This window comes from Amia ocellicauda, chromosome 9 (assembly GCF_036373705.1).
Source record: "Amia ocellicauda isolate fAmiCal2 chromosome 9, fAmiCal2.hap1, whole genome shotgun sequence".
NCBI classification, from domain to species: Eukaryota; Metazoa; Chordata; class Actinopteri; order Amiiformes; family Amiidae; genus Amia; species Amia ocellicauda.
Genome location: NC_089858.1, coordinates 26060885 through 26082005, shown reverse-complemented (window position 1 = coordinate 26082005; position 21121 = coordinate 26060885). Strand labels below are relative to the sequence as shown.

Below are 21121 nucleotides of genomic sequence, written 5' to 3'. Positions count from 1 at the left end.
CAACATTTAAATGCATGTATTTAAGGCAGGTTTTGGTGTTGGAGAACTTGTATTGCCAGAGAGCACAGTGAATAGAGAAATATACAGATACAACCAAAAATATATAAAAACAAAATACGTGATAGTGGTTACTGCTAATACAGTAAAATTAAATATTGCTCAGTAGACCTTAAAAGGTTTTTGTCAAAATCAGCTGCAGTTTATAATTCTGCCACAAGAGAGTGCTAATGTAAAGGGTTTGGCATGCTGTATATCACCATCAATAATTTGAATTACAAAGTAAAATAATTTCAGTAATAAGTTGTAATTTATTCAATGTAATATACATTATCTCTGTCACTCACATACAGTCTTAAAATACAAGAAGGCTTTATAACATGGTAAGTTGCCATTTGTGTTCCCTTCCTCTGTGTATTTTCATAGATGTGGAAATAGTCTCTTTATCCAAACAGGCTGTGTGTATGCTGGTCTCATTTGTTTGTGTTGGACTGGAGAAGAGGCTACTGAAGTCAAACAGCCTTTTCATACTCTGGTTTATTGATGTTATGGCTTTGACGGGAGAAAGAAAACATGAATAATTGCCTTACCACAAAACCCATTGCTCTGCGCTGTGACAAGAAGGATCTGAATTCACAATTGAAGACACAGCCGCTTTGGGGTGTTTTTCCTCATTGGTTGTTCCTGGGGGAATAAAGAGCTGCAATGACGGCCCTCGCGCTTTTATTCGGGTTCCTGATGATTTTATCTTTACATACGAGACGGAAAAGCTCAGGCCAGATTCCTCTGCAAATGTAAAAAACATTGCCATTGTGCCCACTCCTCCTGTGATTCTTAATTGAACATTTAGAAATACTAGGACTAGGACACAGTCTCACACACTTTTTTTCAATACCTATTTTATTATTGCACATAAAGATCTTTTTTTTTTTCTTTACAGACACAGGCTGCTGGTAAATAGAGCTGTTTCTATCATTACATTATAGTACACATCTGTTCTCACTTAAACCCATTCAAAGTAATGAAAAGACATCTCAGAAATACATAATCATCATCCGTTTGATTTCTTTCTGTTTACAATATAACACTGCATTTCACATCTAAGAAAAGGTCACTGAAGCTTCCCAACTGTACATTTTAAAGCAATTCTTCATTCACAATGCTTGTCAGTTGATTGCATTTCTGTTGGGAGAGCTAGTTTACTCATCTTTCCATTCCATTTTTTGTACAGCCAAGAAATACACTTTTTCTTCTTCCTCTTGTTATATAGATCTGCACGTGTCTTTCTCACGATCTCATTTAACACCCAAATCACATTTCCTTGTATTTAGTTTCTTTTACACATTGGGAAGAAACATGACATATATAACCTGTACAAAGTAGGTGTCTGCGTTGTATTGGGAATTTACCTACTAAGGAACAGCAGCCAAACGTAAGGCAAAGATTTCAGATTACAAAAACATTTGCTTCTTTGTGTGCTGCACATATTTGGAAATTAAATGCAAAAAAAAAAAAAAAAAAAACCCTCACCACAGGAAGACGGCTTCTCATAATAATAAGTCATGTCCGGTCTTCCTGGATTACGAAGTCAATGGTGCCTCACACTGGTTCTTAAACTGGTTCCATGCGAAACACTAGTCAAGCCACACCTCCTGCTTTTTTTCAACCACCTTGTTAAAATGAGCATCCCTAAAAACAGTGGAATCCTGCAAAATCAGTGTGATATAAACATATCAGCTTTCTGCATGGCCATCTATATTAGGGCCAGCAGGATGAAGACACTTCTGTGTTTGTGTGTGCTCCAATCTGTGCTTGGTGTTTTACTGGGGTTGCTCATTTTGGGGGGGTTGGTTATTTGCGTAATCAACTCTCAAAGATGCACTGCTTTGCAAGTCTGAATAGGCGTGACTAGGGTAGGACTTTAAGTCATCTGATCTGGCCAGTTTCATGTCTGCATGCACCGAGCACACTCCCGTCTTATTTGTAAGCAAGCAGGTATCTCAGAAAAATAAACCTCTGATGGGGAACAGGGGAAAGTGTGGTTGTCATAGTCCTGGAACAAAAGGATCTGGATGGACAATTTAATATAGCAGTTAAGCACAAGAAAGGCTGCTGAGCACACTTGCAATGTTTTCGAGGCATTCGCATTCTCCTTTCAATAAAGGGGTCAAGGGTAGAAGGTCAGCAAGTCATAGACAGGATCATAGACAATAATTAGACAGGTTCTGGCTGAAGAAAGTAATTGGATCTGCAAATGTATGTGTCAGACTTTGCAGACAATTGAAATTGTCTAGAGGAGGAAGGGTAGCATCATGTTCACTTATCCAGGCATCTTCAACCAACCTAAGGAGGTTCAATGCTCACACATAAGTTGGTGGTTTTTATACCACAGTTCTGAGAACCTGAAATGGATCTAGCTGTGATGCAATGGAGGCCTAACAATACTCTGCATGTTGCTTCCTTCCAATTATACCAAACTGCTGAATATTACAGCAATTTCTGCTTTACAGTAATCACCCCTATTAGGAAGTCTGCATTACCTCACAATCAAAAAGAAAGAAAAACAAAAAAACAAAGAACATGAAGCAAACTGAATCTTAATGAACAATTTTAACAAACAACTCCTGTAAACATCTGAAAGCAATAACAGATTTTGTTGTTGTTTTTGTCCAAGGATTTCTGTCTGTGATTGTCCCCCACCAAAAAAATAAAAAATCTAACATACAAATGGATTGGATTTCTGTCCCACAATGTTTATACTGCCAACAATCTGATATTACAGTCAATTAACCACACTCGGCTACTAACATAAGGATGCAATTTTCTGTCATCAATTCCCTTTTGTGTGTATGTGTGTGAGTGTGCGCTCTGTTCTGTGCTCAGGGAAAGAGAAAGGCAAAGATGTATAATAGCAACAGCATGGTCCCTTTGCTTTACAGTGATCTCTATGTCTGCGAATCAAAGCCAACTCCGCAAAATTGGACTTAAAAAATCATTCCCTTTGCGAAAGCAGCGGGCACGAAACCTTGATCTACTGAAACTGGTTTTCTGCCCATTCCTGCATTGGTGTGAGATGACTGGACAGTTCTTGGCAAAAGGCATGATGCTTGAAAAGAGACACCTTACCAGTCTTTCTAGCCCATGCCACAAGCCGCCAAAACCCAACAGACTAAAAAAAACAACTAACAAACAAAACCCAGAGTTACACAGCAGATTTAGAGCAGAACTGAGGGGTTGTGTTGTTTTGTGCTGCATAATCACACAGCACTCGACTGAAGATAATGATTATGAAATTTGAAATTTAAATATTAGCTTGTTTCATTATCCTATGTCCCAAAACTTGAGTGTAGGAAAGCAATGACTAACATGAAATGCAATAATGGTGTGGCTTAAAAAAGGCTTCCAGTTCTACAGTCCTGTTTGGCTGTTTTGAAGATGCGGCCTACAATTTTATGATAAACCAGACAGCCTGCATCCACTGCTGTTGGCCTAGCGTCTCAATGCAACAGACACTGGTTTGTCAAGATGGAAACTGTTTAAGACTGAGGGAAGCAAGACCAAATGTCTGAGCTATATGCACTATAGCCAGGGAAACTGTTTCTGTGACCAAACTATACTGCTTTTACCTGGGGTGTGGGGGGGAACAATCTGTTTTAAATTAAATCTGAGTTGAAATTAATGGCGTGGAAAGTGCATTAACCAAGAGGAAGAGTGCAGAAAAAAAAAAAAAAACTCAGATAACGTTTTGTTGTCAAAAGCTGGCTTTTCTCAACAGCTGGATGTATCCCCAGGTTGCGTGCAATTACAGTGTACAATGAGTGGGAAAGAGTTAAGCGTGAGTTAGGGCTGTTTCTCTCAGATGTAATTCATTTATTTTTGAGACAGCACATTCTAGTCTTGGCCAATACATAGACTGCTGAAGGACCAACAGTTTTACCATATCTGGACAGATGGAGCCAGGAGCATTTGGTGCAGCCCAGGAAATGAGAGAGGAATCGATTTAAAGGCAACCTCCTGCCTGGCTAACCTTAAAAAAAAAAAAAAAAATCTTGAAAATTTGAATGGGTCTGAACAATAAACAAAGGAAGTCTGAACAGTGAGACCTCTGTTTTCAACACCACTCCATCTCCTGGCTGCGCAGGAAGAGGGTGGCACTGCCATGATGTCACTTGGGAGCTCACTGTGGAGCTAAAGAAGGCCAATTTGGTAAAGTATAGGGTGGGGTAGCAGGCGCAGTCATTGACTGAAAAGTATTGTGTCCACAGCAGTGAGGGCAGGAAAGCGGGGCCTCGATTCTCACTCAAAACGTGACATGCCTCCGCTAAACACTGCAAACAGCCTGTTACACTTCCCCTGTGACTTCTGGCTTTTGATCCAAAACAATTGGTAATGACTCAGGCTTAGCAAACTCCTAATTGAAGCCTTTTCTGAATCAGATGGCTGTTTTCTTTTCTTTTTTTCCAGACATTAGCAAGACAGTGTAGAAATGTGGTGCACAGAACAATGCTCAGTTCAACTCAAATTGCTCATCTATGCAAAGAATCCTTAATATCACACCAATTCATGTCCAGGTGTAGGTGGGACTGACACCATCAAACATACATCGCAAGCTTGGGCCCAAGTGCTTCAACTTTTACTAATCAGCTGTGTGAAAAGTTTGATTGATAAATATCAAAGAAACAATCAACCAAAATGAGAAGGAGAGTTTGGAAACTTGGTACAGAGATAATGCTCATTTCTAAACTGATAAACTCTGTAAGAAGTGAAAGCAGTTAAACAGTTGAACAGGTCTAATCAAGTATATCGTTCATGTGAGGGTCCAGTTAGCCTGAGAACTTGAGATATCAGCTGGAACCAAAAGGCACAGGGCATCCTGAGGACCAACACTGAGGAACCCTAGCGCTAGCCAACAAGATACTGAACCAGCACATCAAACACAGTGGAGAATTCAGTTTGTGGAGCCGGACAGCAGCTGTCACTGACTGCTAACTGAGGTCTCAACCATGAGCATTTTGGGGTAAAAAATAAAAAACCTCTTTACATTCTGATGTGCTGAAACAAGTTAATTCACAGTCAGGTGACAGCCGGTGCAGACAACAGCAACATGATGAATTTGGAGATGAACACACAGCCTCCCAATGAACACCTCACCGATTTCAGATGATTACATAAATTAATTGGCAAAGATGATTATTAATATTTTTCCAAATATTTACACTTTGTGTTGAAGAAACATCCATCTATAGCCAAGTTCTTACAATAGACTGCCCCGTCTAAAACTCACTGTGAAGTCTCTGTCCCAGAGCTCAACCTGGGGGAAGGCATTACGTATCTCTTGTTAAGGAAGGGAAGAAAAGCAGGCTTTGTTTACAGCACATGTCATTTGATAGTATAGGAGGATCAGAAAGTGATTCCGAAACAAATAAAAAGAGAACAAACAAACAAACAAACAAACAAAGGTTAATGCAGTGGTTTTGGGCCTGCTCAAGGATAATAGTATTGGGCTTTTAGGTGACCTGGCAAGTTTGTGTCTTTAGCGCAGCCTGCTCTTTGATGCTCTGACGCAGCGATCATTCTAGTGCCTCAGAGTAATGTTGTCATCCCTGCAGGACTGGAATGACTGTGGGGGTGGAGGCAGGAGACGCAATGCAGAAGTACAGGGTTCCAACTCTGGACTCCATCTCCCCCCATTCTGCAATCCCAACAGTGCATCACTCCTGCCCAAAGCCCTCCGTCTCCTCAATGGCAAACAACAGCTTCTCCTTCAGCTGCTCGAAGCTCTTGTAGGGAGGCAGATCCAGGCGGTTAAAGCTGAAAGACAGGAGCATGGGGGTGTTAGTGCAGCTGCCCAGACACGCCACGAAAAAAACAAACAAACTCTTTGCGGTCGTGCTGAGGAAAACAAACATTGTCCAGAACCAAGAGTGTTTCCACCAATTACATATATATGCAGATTGAAATGCACAACTGGAAACTCACCATGTATGGCTTCTGGGTAACCAGGTCTCTTTGCCCACTTTGTCGATGCAGAATTTCTGAGGTCCGTTGCTGCCTGTTGAAGAGCACAGCCCACACGTCAGCTTTTTAAACTCAAATGTATTCCCTTGTTTAAAACCCTGTACCCTGTTTTTATTATAAATAGTAGAAAAGGACTTCTGATAATACATTTAACTATAACAGAGCACACATTTGTCATTTGAAATTAATTTGCAAATCATGTAACTGGAGTCACTGGCTCCTGTGACCTACGTCAGTTGCTGCAGACCTTACCTATGAGCTCCGTGAAGCCCCCAACAGGCAGACGGCAGGTCCCGGTGACAAACTGCAGCAAGCGGATCCTCTTCTCGTTGTCCATCTCTTTGACAACCTGGCAGAGAGGACAGAACACAGCACTCAGTCTCAGAAGACATCAGCAACAGGTCACTGGTTGTTTTGTTTCTCTTCTATACTGCACTGAAAGCTCTAATACTATTCAAAGGTATGCTGGTGGGATACAGAAACTGATTTAGAAGACCCCATTAAGGGGGGAAAAAAGGTGCATTCATAATTTAATTGGCTATTGTTGATGCGATTACATATTGTGCATTCAAAGCATTTCCCTCACCCCCCATCAATTGTTTTATGATGTATCAATTTACTCAATATCAATAATACGCATTTTAAAATACAGCTGCTATTTAGTCAGATAAGCCTTTCATGCATATACGCTTCCAAAACCAAATTACTTCCTTATGTATAGTAAGTGGAACTAAAGCTTGCTTAGCGGCTGTTTTGAGAATTTGTGGAAATTCTCCCGACCCGACTCTTTTGAGTAAATTATGTACTGCGCTTTTTTTTTTTTTTTTTATAAGATGTAAAGATTTTTAATACATTTACATTCTGTGATCATGTTTCTCCTTTTAGGCCTTAACTTTGGACCTGGCAATTGGTACAAACTACTACAATACAATCATAACACGAAAAAAGCAAAAGAAAACATACACACATCTTCCTAGACATCAACAACCACATGCCTCTCTCATTACCTGAGATTGTGGTGGAAGAAATGCTGTACAGCTCTAATTAGTTATAGCCCAACCGAAGACATGTTAATCTGAGAAGTAAATTGTTGTTATTGTTTTAAATCAGAGATGAGTTTTCAATAAATAATAATTCTGTTCTGTATTTAATGTATAAATATATTTAAAATGAAAACTAAACTAAAATGTTGAGGTATTCTTTGAGTTTTGCAGGTAGTTAAACATTTTACATTTGATCGTTGGCCTAGATGTTTTACAACACGGTTTTAAATTTGTTTGGCAAAGTTACACTGATCATTTAATCTTGAGAGTTCATGTGTTTCACTGTCTCTCACTTTTACAAGCAACATTAATGTAGGGTACATCAATTACTGGGCTGGACAAACTGCATCACTTAGTCAAACATACGAGTCTCCTGTGTGTATGTAGGCCTAGCCAGGAACATGCATCATTCTGTAACAGAAAATGAAGTCTGCTTAACAGCTGCTTCAAGAGGTTAGAGTATAAACTTTTGAACATTAGTTTCAAACAATTTGCAATGCAACTTGCTTAATTTCAGCCACTGATATTGTGATGAAAAGCAGACGTGGGTTGAATTTATATGTAAAAAAATAAAATAAATACAAAATTGCCAATATAATGACAGATGTTGATTGTTTATTTACTGGAATATTTGCAATGCAACCTCAAGCATTACTTTCTGCTATTTTTGGATCACATTTCCTTTTCTTTAGCCCAAACTCTGACAGAAAGCCTGCAGTAAACACCCATAACCACTAATCACTGAGCACAGTCAGCGACAGGCCTCTGCCAATGCATGGTGTTAATGTTAAGGCTGGGGGTAGCCTGTCTGAGTGGGATCACAGGCGATCTGGTTCATACGACGGGTGGATTTTTAAAGACATCAGCAAAGATTCATCAACCATGTTGTAAAATACTGGTCTCTTAAAAGCAAGGAACACATAAAGAACAAGACCTGAAAATTCAAAGGTTTTTGAATAAACCAATTTAGGTTTTTGTTTTGGTTCCCTATTGCTTTTAAACTTCAATATAAAAGCATGTTTTTTCCCATTGAGTTTTTCAATTTCGTAGACGTTCGTTTATGCAATAGCACTTAATTATCCAAGCTTTGGCAATGCAAGGGTTAAAGTAGTAACGTATTTTCGGTTTAGTCAAAGAAATAGAAGAAACTGTTGCTGAGGGATATTTTTTTGATCATCAACTAAAGGTAAAATGACAGTAGTACGAAACAGTAGAAAACCTTCAGTGAAGTGAAGCAAGATCCATTGCCAAGGAAGATGAAGGTGATAAATATTTAAATGATATTTGCATTCTGAAGGACAGACCTGTTTTTTGCATGTCTTCTGTAGTGTTTCTGCAAGGCAGTGTGCACATTACAGTAGTACTACTGTGCTAAACTGCCTGGAATAGCACAGTGATCTGCAACATGGTCGTCATGCTTGGTAAACTGATCCTATTTTTGCTGTACCCCTAATTTATTCTTAGCTAGTCATTTTCAAATCAGTTTATAATTATAAACTCAAGCAATCATTTACTGTACTTTCAACAAAGCCAATGTAATGGTATAGACCACTGTCAGAATGATATTTGTCATGGGCCTGGTGGTTTTGTATTAAATCTGTTACAGTCTTTAGAACTGCAGCATGTTTTTAATGGGAAAGGAATGCAAGAGTTCTGCAATGTATCGCTAAGGACGTAACAGAATTCTATTAAATCATAAGGAACTCCATTGAAGTAATGAAACTGGTTTACCTCAGCTGCCTCTTAATTTAGAAGTCCTGATTATTTCTGGTTAACCCTTTCATTATCATCAAAGCCACCCCTAAGACTCTTAAAGCTCTTAAAACCTTCTGCTCTAGATGTTGACAATCAGTGGCCTGGATGTTTCCAGGACAGCTTAGTTTCAGATTGGTTTTACAATCCATCCATACAGTTGAGATGTCTACAAGAGCTTCCTGACTTGGTCCCAAAAACTAAAACTAAAAGAAAAGATCCTGTGGCCCAGACATATCCTTACTATCCAAACTCTGCCTGGTGTACTATGTCACTCAATAAACTCAGAAGTAGGTAGCTTTTTGCACTTGGTAAGTGTTTTTAGATGGTGCTGACAAATGCTTGATCAGGTTAAAAGACTTACCTGCCAGAACCACTGGATCTGCTTGCTGTTTTTGGTGTAATGGCGATAGATGGTGTTCTTCTGCCAGTCACTCAGGTCTATCTCCTGCATCCCACAGAGCATCAGCTACACAGAAGCACCAGTCAGAGAAAAACGGAGCAGAGAGGTCAGTCATTTTCAGGCCGGAAGTTCAGTCTGTTCATGCATCACAACATAATTTAAAGCGACAGGTTTGAAAAGGAAAAAGCAAAACCACTACTAACATGACTTCATATAAACATGTCTTGGGCATGTGAATAAAAACAAAGTCAAGACGAACTCAGGAGCAAAGTGGAATAAATCGCAGGGTGGAAGCAGTTGGATTTGGCTTTATAACTAAATATAGCACCTGATATACCTGAAGAAGTTTTTCTTCCTCAGACTTAGTAAATAGTCCCAAATGTGGAATGGTTAAACTGCTCTTCAACTTTATCAATTAATCAATCAACTTTCATTGCACTTTCCAGAGCATATTACCCTAGTGATCATGACCTGATTGCAGGGCCGTAGGATTCATTTCAGAATTGGGGGGGTGTGTCCCCTAAGCATATGGAGCTGGGCATACATGATTGAGGGGGACAATTTAATGTTCACTCAACATTGGAGGGAACGCACCCCCCCTATCCCCAAGCCTATGCCTGACTGTATTGTTTGCAGTTGTCTTGCAGAGTTAATTCTATTCTACCTGAAGGATATTTTTACTTCCCTAAGGAGAGAGTGGGAGAGTGTAAAAAAAAGTAGTGGATGGCAGACTTACGGAGCATGTCTAACAAAACCTGTACGTATTGTAACACTTACAGAACGTATTTCTGCATATGTCTCACAGAAGTTCTCAAGAACCCTTAAATTAAACTGAGACTTTTTTTTCGGTACTGTGTAAACAAAAGGAAAAACGCTGAACACCAGAAATCCGGCTTCAGTGTTTATATACGAATCCATGAGTAAAGGCAGAAAGCTCTTTGTTACACAGTTATTGAAACAGCAAATTCATCACATTTCAACAAGAGCGCTGGCCAGGAAAGCACCGTTTCCCACAAAAGAACAGCAGAACTCCGACCTCAAGTGCTGGAGATTCGATTTCACGTATTACATTTCTTTTTTCAAAATGAGAGGCTGAGACAGCTCAAACCAGACCTGTTTGAGTCTGACTGCATTATCCTCAGTGTGCTCTTAATTGCATTAAACTTTCCAGCAGAAAACAAGACAGAACTAAATGCAATGCAGCAATAATCCTATGATATATGTATTCAGCAACTGGATGAGATAAAACAATTAAGTTGTACATACTGTCTACAAACAGAAGTGAATTTGGGAAACTGCACTGCACTTCAAATACTAACTCACACGCATTGTTTACTGTTTACTGTAATTGTTATGCATAGTTATGCTTATTTCCACTCCTATATAGCTTAAGTGGGATCGGTATATTGTGAAAGGCAGATGCTTCATCAGCACAATCTGATCAAGAGCAGCCTGCAGGCCAACAGGTGAAACTGCAGTGCAATGGGAGTGTCATCATCTCAAACCCAGGAAGAATGCGTCTCATCACTTCTATAGTCGGGAGAGTGTTTCGGGTCTATGTGGATCCAACAAGAAAATGTACTAGAACGGACTTGATGGAAAAAATATGTTTCTGTTTCTGGGGATGTCTGCCAAGCTGAGGATTACTTTCTCTTCTTTGCTTTCTGTATTATTGGAGTGGGGTTGAGATCTTATCACGGACGTCTACACTAACACGCTTAAGTTTCACAAATAAAACTTTTGCCTTGGCGAAAAGAACAGAGGCTGTATATAGCTCCAGAAACTTTGTACAGCACATATGTACTCCGTTAGGCACTGATTTTTGTGTTTCTCTCTCTCTCTCACTAGACGTCCTCAGTCCTGTTCTGTGCTGGTGTGTTTAATTACCTCTCGGGGGTTTGTTTGCAGTGCTCCAAGCATGTGGAGCTTTAAGGTTTTGAGATAATTAGAGGCTTTCATTCACCACAGATTTCTGAGGATTTGGGCTGCAGTCCCTTCACCCCTGTGTCAACATCACAGGAACTGCCGCACCAGAAAACAGGCGTTTGGCGAGCCATAACAGCACAGGAAAAGTGGAGAGAGTACTGTGCTCCATTAGAGAGAGATGGGAGGCATATGGCCTAAGATCTGGGTGAATGGGTATAGGGTTGGTTGCTGCCATATAGCCTTATGGTGACCTTAAGACACTGGGGTGAACAGCAAAATCTTGGCCATTTTACAATGAGCAATGCCACATACAGGGGAACCTCCAGTTTTCACTACTGCTCCACAAAAGTCTGGAGCAACTTGTTAGTTAAGGGTTGTAACACAGTGTTTTTCCAGTCCAGTCCATGTGTACTAGGAACGCGGGGGTTGGATGGTCTAAGGCCTCCCTAAGGGTTAATGTGGCCTAATCAGCCCCCAAGCTCCCCAACTCCCTATTCCTGACCTGTCTCAGTAATGGTTAAGGAACACTTTCCATTTCATCAGATTTGAGCTCAAACCAAGAAACGATTTACTGGAAATCACTAGGAAATTAATCAGTTCCTGAAGTTTTTTTTCCCCTTCTCTCTCGTTTCCTTTTCTGCTGTGGTTAACTAGCCATTTTGTACAGGCTGTCCAAGAAAAGAAACAATCCTATTACTCTTAACAGCCCCCTCCCCTTCCATTGGTGTTTTGAATGGAAAGACTGTTAGTTCCTCCTAAATAAACTCCATTGAGTTTTGTCTGAGGTTTCTACAAGAGCCCGTCTAATAACCATTTAAATATTTACTCCAGGAGGATAAAAGCAAACTGGACTGTATTAATGCATTCAGCCCATTTCCTGGCCAGGGGAAGCAGTGGAGGAGGATAAGGAACTCGGCTGTTATGCACTTGACCGTTTCCTGGGCTACCGCACATTTCTGACTTCCTTGACGTTTAATGCAGAGCAATGTGGGATACAAGCTGAAACCAGGCTTTGCTCCTGAGATTTTACACATGCAGGTGAAATGCAATGTTATTTGGGACCTGGAAGTTGTCAGGCCCTTGATTTGTTCAATGCAGTTATTGCAAAAGTTTTAATAAGACCGTGAAAAAAACATAACCAAATGAAACTGTACAAAGCCCTATGCAATGGAAATCTCACAGTGCGGCACAGCAGGAAAACACAATGGTGTAACTCTCCTCCTTAGAAGAGCGTTCACCCTGCTCCCACAGGCCACCCACAGCCTCCTGCCCTGACTTACCTCTAACTCCTTCTCGTCAAAGTATCTGAGCCACTCGAGGGGCACAACCTCATTGAAGCCATCCAGGAAGGCCTTCGTCTGCTCCTCCACCCCCCGAGTGAAGCGCCAGTCAGTCAGCAGTCTGCAGGGAACAGCAGTGGCTGAGCTATTTTTGTGGAAATCCATCTCGGCCCACAGATATGGGCAGACTGTTCCACTACTGCACTTTCAGTTCAGGGAGTTCATTTGTATTGCTGGACCAGTGTCAAGTGTCTGCAGGACTCATATCATGCAAGAAGGTCTTTCCTCAAACTACATTGAGAGTACCAGGATACAACCTTTTCTTTGCCCCTTCCACCCCCTTTATTTTATTTTAAAGAAATTAAAGTCAATTGATTTCAAGATGAGTTACTTTTTAGCCTACAACTTCAGTTTGGATATTAAGTCTTTAATGAAGGATGCACTGCACACCAGCACTATTGTCAAATACATGCTTTAGTAGCTTGGCGTCTCTGGACTTGCAGTCTTGTTCCACAGTGCTGGCCTGTATCTGCTATGTCCAAGTGTGGCTTGGTGACCTGCTGTTTTTACCTGATGTACTCCTCCTTGTTGTCCTCTGTTACCAGCTCGTTCTCTCCATCGTCTTTCAGCTCGTGAGTCGACACCTTCCCCAGGATCTCCATGTCTTGAGCGAAGTACAGCTCCACCCCACATTCCTCCAGGTTGTTCTCCCTGTGCAGACAAACAGCAAACACACTGATGCAGGAGCTACACACAGACACACTCAGAGACCTAAGTCAACAGCTACACTGTTCCCAGAAATATTCCCAACTAGGGATACACCCAGATCCTAATCACAGCTTATGTTCTGATCTCCTTTCCTCTGTCACTGCACTATTTTAGCAAAATATCCTACAAAAACAATCTTACACGCTGATACAAGAAAACAACAAAACCAAACCACATACACACATTTTTGAGGGCTTGAGACCTTAACCATCTCATTGCGCCAGTGCAACCACAAAACAGAAATGAAACAAAGAAGTAATGAAGGGTAACAGTGAAGCCACTTACTTGACCCACATGATGGAGTTAAAGAACTCTGGGTCGATGGACTCCAGGTCTTTGAGGGTAGGCTTCTTGTTCAGCATGCGCTTGTAGAAGGGCAGAGTGAAGCCTGTGTCTATGAATTTACCATGATACAGCGCCTGTGGGCAGGAAGAACAAACACACATCAGCCACAACCACGTTAAAATACCTCTGCCTGCCTCCCATCAAATTCAAATCACTTTAAGATCAGCCAGAGCATACCACTTCTGTTGTGCAAGCTATTGTTTCAGCTCATACTATGCTAGCCCAATGTAGATCACTGATGGCATGCTCAGACCTTTAGTCACTTTCTAAAGAGAAAAAAATAAAGCTTCTTTATTTTCCAGTTAGGGGGGCTTCTTAAGGATTGAGCTATGCCGTCATTGAAAACTGAACAACTTTCCAGGACTTTCGGTGACAGTGATGTGCTTTCAGAGGCAAGACAAGTGCAAACTACAGATGGCTTGGGGCGCGCCAATAAATCAACACAGGAGTGTTATCATGCCTTGAAAACAGTGCAGCTCCCTCATTCTTTTTGCCCCCCTGCCCCCTCCCCCACTCCTGTCTGCCCTGGAACCTGGCACTGTGACAAAGCATCACACACAGCGAGGCCCGGGCTTCTCATCACGTGCTCGCGTCTGACTTTGAACCAGCGACCGATTCCCCAGGGCTGAGCCACTGCTGGCACTGCGCAGGCTCTCTGATGGAGAAGGGGCTGATGGATTGGGCTGCACCCGCCATGGATGTAAACCAGACTGTTTTTAAAAATGTAATAATGGCTTCACACGGCCCCAGGCACATGGTGTCCAAAAATAATACAGACGGCTCTTAAGCGACTAACAATCTGCTGTCATACAGAGCGTAATGTCCAACGCTGGGGTGGGGTCGGCAACTGCACAGTGCAAAACGAGAACGTCTGGGGAAATATGGGGCGGGAGGGGGAGTATAAGGGAGAGGGATCTTTATAAGGGGACGTACAGTATTAAACACACAACAAAGCACTCTATATATAGACCATTTTGGAAACTAAGGGCTGGGTAAGGGTGGTGAGTTCATGCTTCGTCTCCTGTGGATTGGGTCTTGGTTTGGGGCCTGCTTCTGTATATCTTTCCCAAAGCAATGAGAGGCAAGGGAGTTGTAGACACCCTTCTGTTTGACCAGATTGTTAGGTTTTCCATTTAGTCATGCAGTGCTTGTCTTCCTCGATCTAGAGAATGGAAAACAACTGAAGATATAGATTTCACGCAGCACAGATGTGTATTTTAAAAACAAAACAATAAAATAAATAGTAAAAAAAGAACCGATATTTTTCTGTGTCAGTCTTCTGATGTATTCACTCATCTCAATTACTCTGGGTTAGATTGGTTCTCAGAAAAGGGGTTCAGTGAGAAGAAGTATCAGTAGATTGTTAATAGTGATACATCACTGAATCATTGCAGACCGTAGCGTCACTATCTGGGGGAATAAGGAGCAGGTCAGGAGATGCTTACATAAAGAGCGCCTTTAAGAAATTGAATTGAATTGAATTGAATTTAACCTTCTGATAAACACTTTAAGATTCTGAATCCTCTGAGACGAAAAAAAAAAATGCTTCTCGACTGTTAAATATGAAATGCCTGCCTCAAAATTGTGTTCCTACATTGGGTACGTCTCCATTTAAACTTGCGCTTGTTGCTCTCCTGGGCCATACACAGACACCCTCAGTTCTGATTCTGAGTGACGTCTCTAGGACTTGTACATCCAAACATAGCAAAACCACATAAAACAGGAAACATTATGTAAAGCCTTAGACGCAGACTCGGATCGGACCGAATCAATCAAGGACTGCAAATGTTTTTTTGCCGTTCTGTGAGGTCATCCTCTCTGTGAATGATTACTCCGTACAACCACATTAAAAACATGCTCCGTCAAAGTGAACCTCGGAGCCCCAAAACACAATGAACTAACAAGATAATAAACTCTTAAACTAATCAGGATACTTTTTCCCCCAACCACCACCAGCCTTGATCCCTGCAATCCAACTACGAAATCTGCTGAGAATTGTGTAACGGCAAATTTAATCTAATAATTCTCTGGATTTGGTAGTGATTATTTGTGAAATACTATATTGCCAAGATTGCTTTCTTCAATGTATTCCATTTAGTGAGTAGCTCAGAATCTTTTATATATATATATATATATATATATATATAGACTATCCACTGATGATTTCTCTCCAAGAGCTCAGAGACTTTCTGGAAGGGATCTGCCTTAATTAGGTCTGAACACAAAGACAAAAGAAAAGTTCAGCTAACTAGTGAAATATGCTTGTACGTGGAGGGGGGGGGGGGGGGTGACTTATGCAAAGTTTCATCTCAGGAATCAAGTGGGTACCTCATACTATGTACTGTAGGGTATTTTAGATGTGATGCTCTTATTGGGTATGTATATATTACAGAGTAGCTTTCCTTGCTTCACGCCACAGATCTAGAGGTATGTGATGAGGTAATGCTTGAAGGATGCTCATGCGAAACCTCTTCCCTGGGAAAGCAGATTTTGTGGTACACAAATAAAATAAATAAATAAGGACAGTTCTCAGCAACAACTGGATGCCAAAGGAGCTAAAATATGTTGAAGAATTGGGAGTAATTTACAATTCATTAGCTAAAGCCACATTCACCCACGCTTTCATTTAAATGGTCTATTAACTTACCGTCATATCTCTGTTCTCTCCCATAGATATACCAGGAATGACTGTGCTCTACTTCATACCACACATTATCTCTGAACTTATTTTAGGGTGAATGAGTGTGAAATGATTCCGACGAGAAGCATGGCAATATTATCATACAAGTGTACCACAGTAAACTTGAATGGGAGTCTGTGTGGGCAGTTGCTGACTCTCTCCTACCATGGCGATGAACCTCCCGATGAAGCGGAAGTAGGTGAGGTGGTCGGGGTTGATGGAGGAGGCGGGATTGATCTGCAGGCAGTAGTTGTTCTTGCCCGCGTACTCAAACAGGCAGTACATGGGGTTCAGCACCTCGTGGGACAGCAGGAAGAACCACTCCCTGTGAGAAAGAGATCAACACATAGAATAGTTAAGGTAAATGGACACAGAACAGAGTGATGGATATACCAAACCCTGTCATGCTCAGGGCACCATGAAAAAGTCCAGTTCTTCAAGATTTTACGGCTAAAGATATATTTACTTTCTGCAAGAGTATCTGTGCTTCGTGGAGTATCTAAATTGAGAATGAATCCCAATCACAAAGACTGAACATTGTAGTAATTTAAAGGCTCTTTTTCCACCACAACATCTGTTTGGAATAAACACAAAATGGCGGTTGACTGTTTTCAGGTTCATTTCACAAGTATTTTTGAGATTAACTTATCCTGTCAATTATAAAAATAACTTTAATCAAAGGGCTGGAGAACAGGAATGAAACAGCAGCATCATGGCACAATATCACGGCACGAACTGACAATGAGAATGCAATGAAAGCAGAACAATAGGCTGGTTCTGTATTTGCTGTTGTTTTGTATTTTAGGGGGAAGTGCCCCAGTTCAACTCAGGCAATGCTCAATTTCAGCAATCAGGACTTGCCATTTTCACAAAACCTGGAAATGTTTTACTAAATATAAACTGCATGTAGCCAAAGTGATTGCAGTCTTTTTTTAATGAGAACACACACATGCATTCGTTTAACCTGCAAAGTTAACCTATAATAGAGAAGTATGAAAAAGTTTCACTCCTCAAGAGAGCATGTTGCTGTAGCATGGGAAAAAAGCCAACGATACATACTGGCTCATTTTAAAACTAAACTAAAAAAAAATCGGACTTGCATTTAAGAATGGTAACAGGTCTGGGAAGGGAGCCAAGTGTTTTAAAGTAGCAAGAAACAATTCAAAGGCATTTAAGGGAATGGTTAAGTTCCTCTAATTACTAAGGCTCCCCAAGTGGGATTAATATCCATTACCGAATGGGCTTATAGTTTGACATGGTTTGGGGTTTTGTGGGGGTCTGCAGTTGTAAGAGAGGACAAACTTATATTAGATAAGGGATCCATATTAGCACTCAGAGATCTTAACCCACATCAGGAACCAGGACCAGCTTAGTTACCTCCAAAATAATAAAAAGAAAACATAAAAGGATAATGACATCACTGCTGCAACTAAGGTGCTCTGGTTCTACAGTATTCCGTTAGCCTAGAACATTAAAAAAACAAAACAAAAAAAACAACTCAATTTTAGTTACTGGCCTTTCTCAGTAACGTATGGTGACACAAATCGACTAACTGCAAGGTTATTAGTTCTCACAGGCTCAGTGTCTTTTACAGTGCAAAGGTGCAAATAAATTCTCCAAATACTTCCTTTGCTTGTTTTTTCTTGCTAAATAGGCCAGTCTCCAGATACAGTATCTTTATCTTCAGAAACAAGCAGTGCGTCGTGAGTAACTGCAGCCCAGGAAAACGCTGGAGCTGGTTTCGTCATTGGGAGACATCGCTGATGTACTTCAGAAACGGACGTGGTGTAACGGTACTAATTAAAGCTTTAAATAAACATTGAAGGCAGCAAGGCTACGTACACTGTGTGGACCTCTGTAGATGAAGGAAGCTCAAGCATTCCTCCAATGAGGCAGTGTAAAAACAACACTGGAGCCAAGAGATAAAGCACTGACTGCTAATGTGAGAACACAGATCCCCTCTGACTCACATTTCAGTGCTCTGAAGTTAGATTTTGGAGATATTGCTTTATCAGGCTTCAGGGCCTGGGAGCTCAAATTGTTTTTATTGCGGACTTCTAGTTTAAAATTCCAGCCATGCTGTCGTTCCCAACCGCACCATGTCGGCAAACCATTGTATCCACCCTGTTTATTTCCTCTAATGTGACGAACCCCATTCAGACACAACTCTGTGGTTCATGACAGATTATATCACAAACATACAGCACACAAGTATGCAAGGATGTGTGGGTAATAAAAAAAATTAAAGAAATAAATCAAAGACACTAGACATAGGAATCAGGGACTGATATTACAGAAAAGACAAAAACAAAGAAAAAGAACATAAAACAAAACATTTCTTCTGTACAATGAAAGACATACGGTGGAGGTACAATTAATGGGGACACAACCAAGAGAGCTGAGTGATCTTTGACCTTCTCTGCTGTTTGCCAATATATTTATTAATGTTAAGAGAATTTGGGTCAATAGCATTGCCAGATCCAAGAATAGCATGTCAGTGTGTCTATACAATGTAATCCACAATACAGCTAAATAATAAATAAATAAATATCTGCAGGAGACACTAATGTGGCGAGGAGAGTGAGAGATAGAAGTGGTTGCTGGCAGGGTGGATAGGCTGAAGCTGGCAGAGGAGACTGTACATTAGAGTTTTATGAGGTGTCCACAGCAGGGAAACAAATTAAACTCCTCTTGCATAGCAGTCTGATCACGTTTCAGGTTTAATGCAAAGACACGTCCAGGCAACACAATGGTACCAAACGTCTGAAGCTGATACTATTGATTTCTTACGCTGTACATTGTACATTACTGAACAAAGCTTAAATTGTAATCATCCATCCTAAAGTGGGTTTTCACTACAAAATCCTAATTGATAGAATCCTGGCTGATAGCAATTAGGCAACTAATAATTTGGTTAATATTTTACACAAATCACAGAGAGATCTACAATGTGGCAGAGGGTGCACTATATTTAGTGTATGGGCGTACTCTGACCTTTATTTATTTAATGCATTAGATCATTTCTCCAATTGCATTCAGAATGAGAATATTAAACAATTGTATAGCCTAATCCTGACTCCCTGAGAGAAGGAAAAGCCATCAAAACTCATGTCCACACCTGTAAGTCTTTAAGCATTTGGTTAATGCTGGAAGTGTTTATGCCACTTTGCACCTTACTGCATGCTGCTAGTGGGTTCATATTTATGTGCATTCCATTTAAGATGAACAAATAAAGAAAAAGCCCCTCAACTGTACCACTGCGCCACGTTAAAATTCAGTTTTGTGTGTCAGACCGAGAGGCCGTATGGTTTTAACCAGGCCGCACACATAGTTAGGAAGCTCACCTTCTCTGGGGGCCTCTGTGTTTTTGGCTGCTTTTGCCTGTGCACAGCTTGGCATTGTTTTATTGGGCTTCCTGTCAGGTGCCAGCCCCTCTGTACAGCACATTACAATGCAACCGCCACTTCCTCTGCACTGTGCAGCGCAGCACACTGCTCTCCAGGCCTGCGGTCCCAGACCCACAGTCACAAGCAGCCCTCGACTCAACTGCCAGGGATAAGCCTTGCAGTGGTCAGTAACGGTAATTAGTCAGTACTCTGGGTACTCTATCATGGTAGGTACCATCTGCCAGCTTAGTGTGGCTCATCTGAATAGAGAAAGGTCCTAAAGGGATTCAATATCCTTTTAAGATTCATTTTCCGGATTTAATACCAGGTGGTTGCTGACCTATTATAATAACCATGTATTTAATTAATTTCGGTTCTATATTGTGTGAGGTTCTGTGTTAAGAAACGGTATGGTCTCTCTCTCTCTCTATTTTTTTTTAAACCAGACAAAACCCTCTTCTCCTTTTACCCAGGGAGACATGCAGGGAGTTTACTCAAAGACTTCCCAGGGGCAGAGAGACCCAGGAAAACCAGACGTTGTTTTAGAAGTGCTACCCCGGCAGACCATGCACTGTGCCCTAAATTACAGAATGGAGGCAATTTGCCAGCTCCACCCAACTCCACCCTATAATTTCGCCTTTTTGGATTAATGAAAAACTTTCATCTAAAGTCAGCCGGGCCCAGCATTTCACAATCAGATCTGCAGCTGTAATTGTATTTATTTAAGTACATTTTAAATCCATGTGCCAGCAGTTTTGTCTTGTGATGCTGCATGTGTAGCCATGGCCGATCTGCCCACCAACAAACCCTCTCTCTCAGTACACCCCCAAACACAACACCACCGGGGGGCTGAATTAAAATTAACATAATTACAATATTTTGTTCAATTACAATTGTAATGATATTTCAGTACAGTAATCCCTTTAGTTACATGAGAGTTGCTTTCCTGGCAAGATTAGCATAACTCAGCGAGCATCATCACATAGCAAACATTGGATATGTGATGATATGTGTTACTCTGTGTTACCTCTGTAACACTTAAGGCAAAAAATTGAAAGATTTTTCAGTCAATAAATTATTTAGAGTCACAAAATCATATTCAGTGAATATTTATTCAAGTGACATATATATATATAAAGCACTATAAATTAAAATGACAATTCAAAAAGTGTCCAATGGGATCAAAGCCACCTGTAACTCAGTGTCAAGGCTCTTTAATGTGAATTCAAGCAGAAGTCAGGGATGAAGATGTTGCTTTACAAAGGCAAAACTGTGAGTGGACTGGCTGGGCAAGTGCCACAGCTTCCTCCCCAGAAAGCCAAACTGTGCATGGTTGCGTTTGCAGTCTGCACAGCTTGGGTAGAGAGAGATTAAATGTATAGTAATGCTACATTTTCCTGTTTCTGTGTAATTATATTAGTCATACATTTTAGGAGTTGAAATGTTATATTAAAACTTATTTAATCAACTTAACTCTTTGCATTAATTGTTCATTTTAAAATAAAACAAGAAGAAGGTTGTCA

General features: G+C 40.8%; 1 protein-coding gene across 2 annotated transcripts in view; it reads right to left on the bottom strand.

Annotated features, from left to right (window-relative positions):
• Positions 1-2064: 2064 nt before the first annotated feature.
• wwp2 (WW domain containing E3 ubiquitin protein ligase 2) overlaps positions 2065-21121 on the bottom strand; it is a 92474-nt gene continuing 73417 nt past the window's right edge. For both annotated transcript variants that reach the window (XM_066713891.1, XM_066713892.1), the window contains 8 exons: positions 16378-16537; positions 13473-13606; positions 12990-13130; positions 12420-12540; positions 9175-9279; positions 6268-6364; positions 5977-6049; positions 2065-5808 (listed from right to left, as the gene is read on the bottom strand). In XM_066713891.1, the coding sequence (XP_066569988.1) occupies positions 5709-5808; positions 5977-6049; positions 6268-6364; positions 9175-9279; positions 12420-12540; positions 12990-13130; positions 13473-13606; positions 16378-16537 (931 nt within the window). In that variant the 3' untranslated portion in view covers positions 2065-5708. The remainder of the gene's footprint in view (positions 5809-5976; positions 6050-6267; positions 6365-9174; positions 9280-12419; positions 12541-12989; positions 13131-13472; positions 13607-16377; positions 16538-21121) is intronic.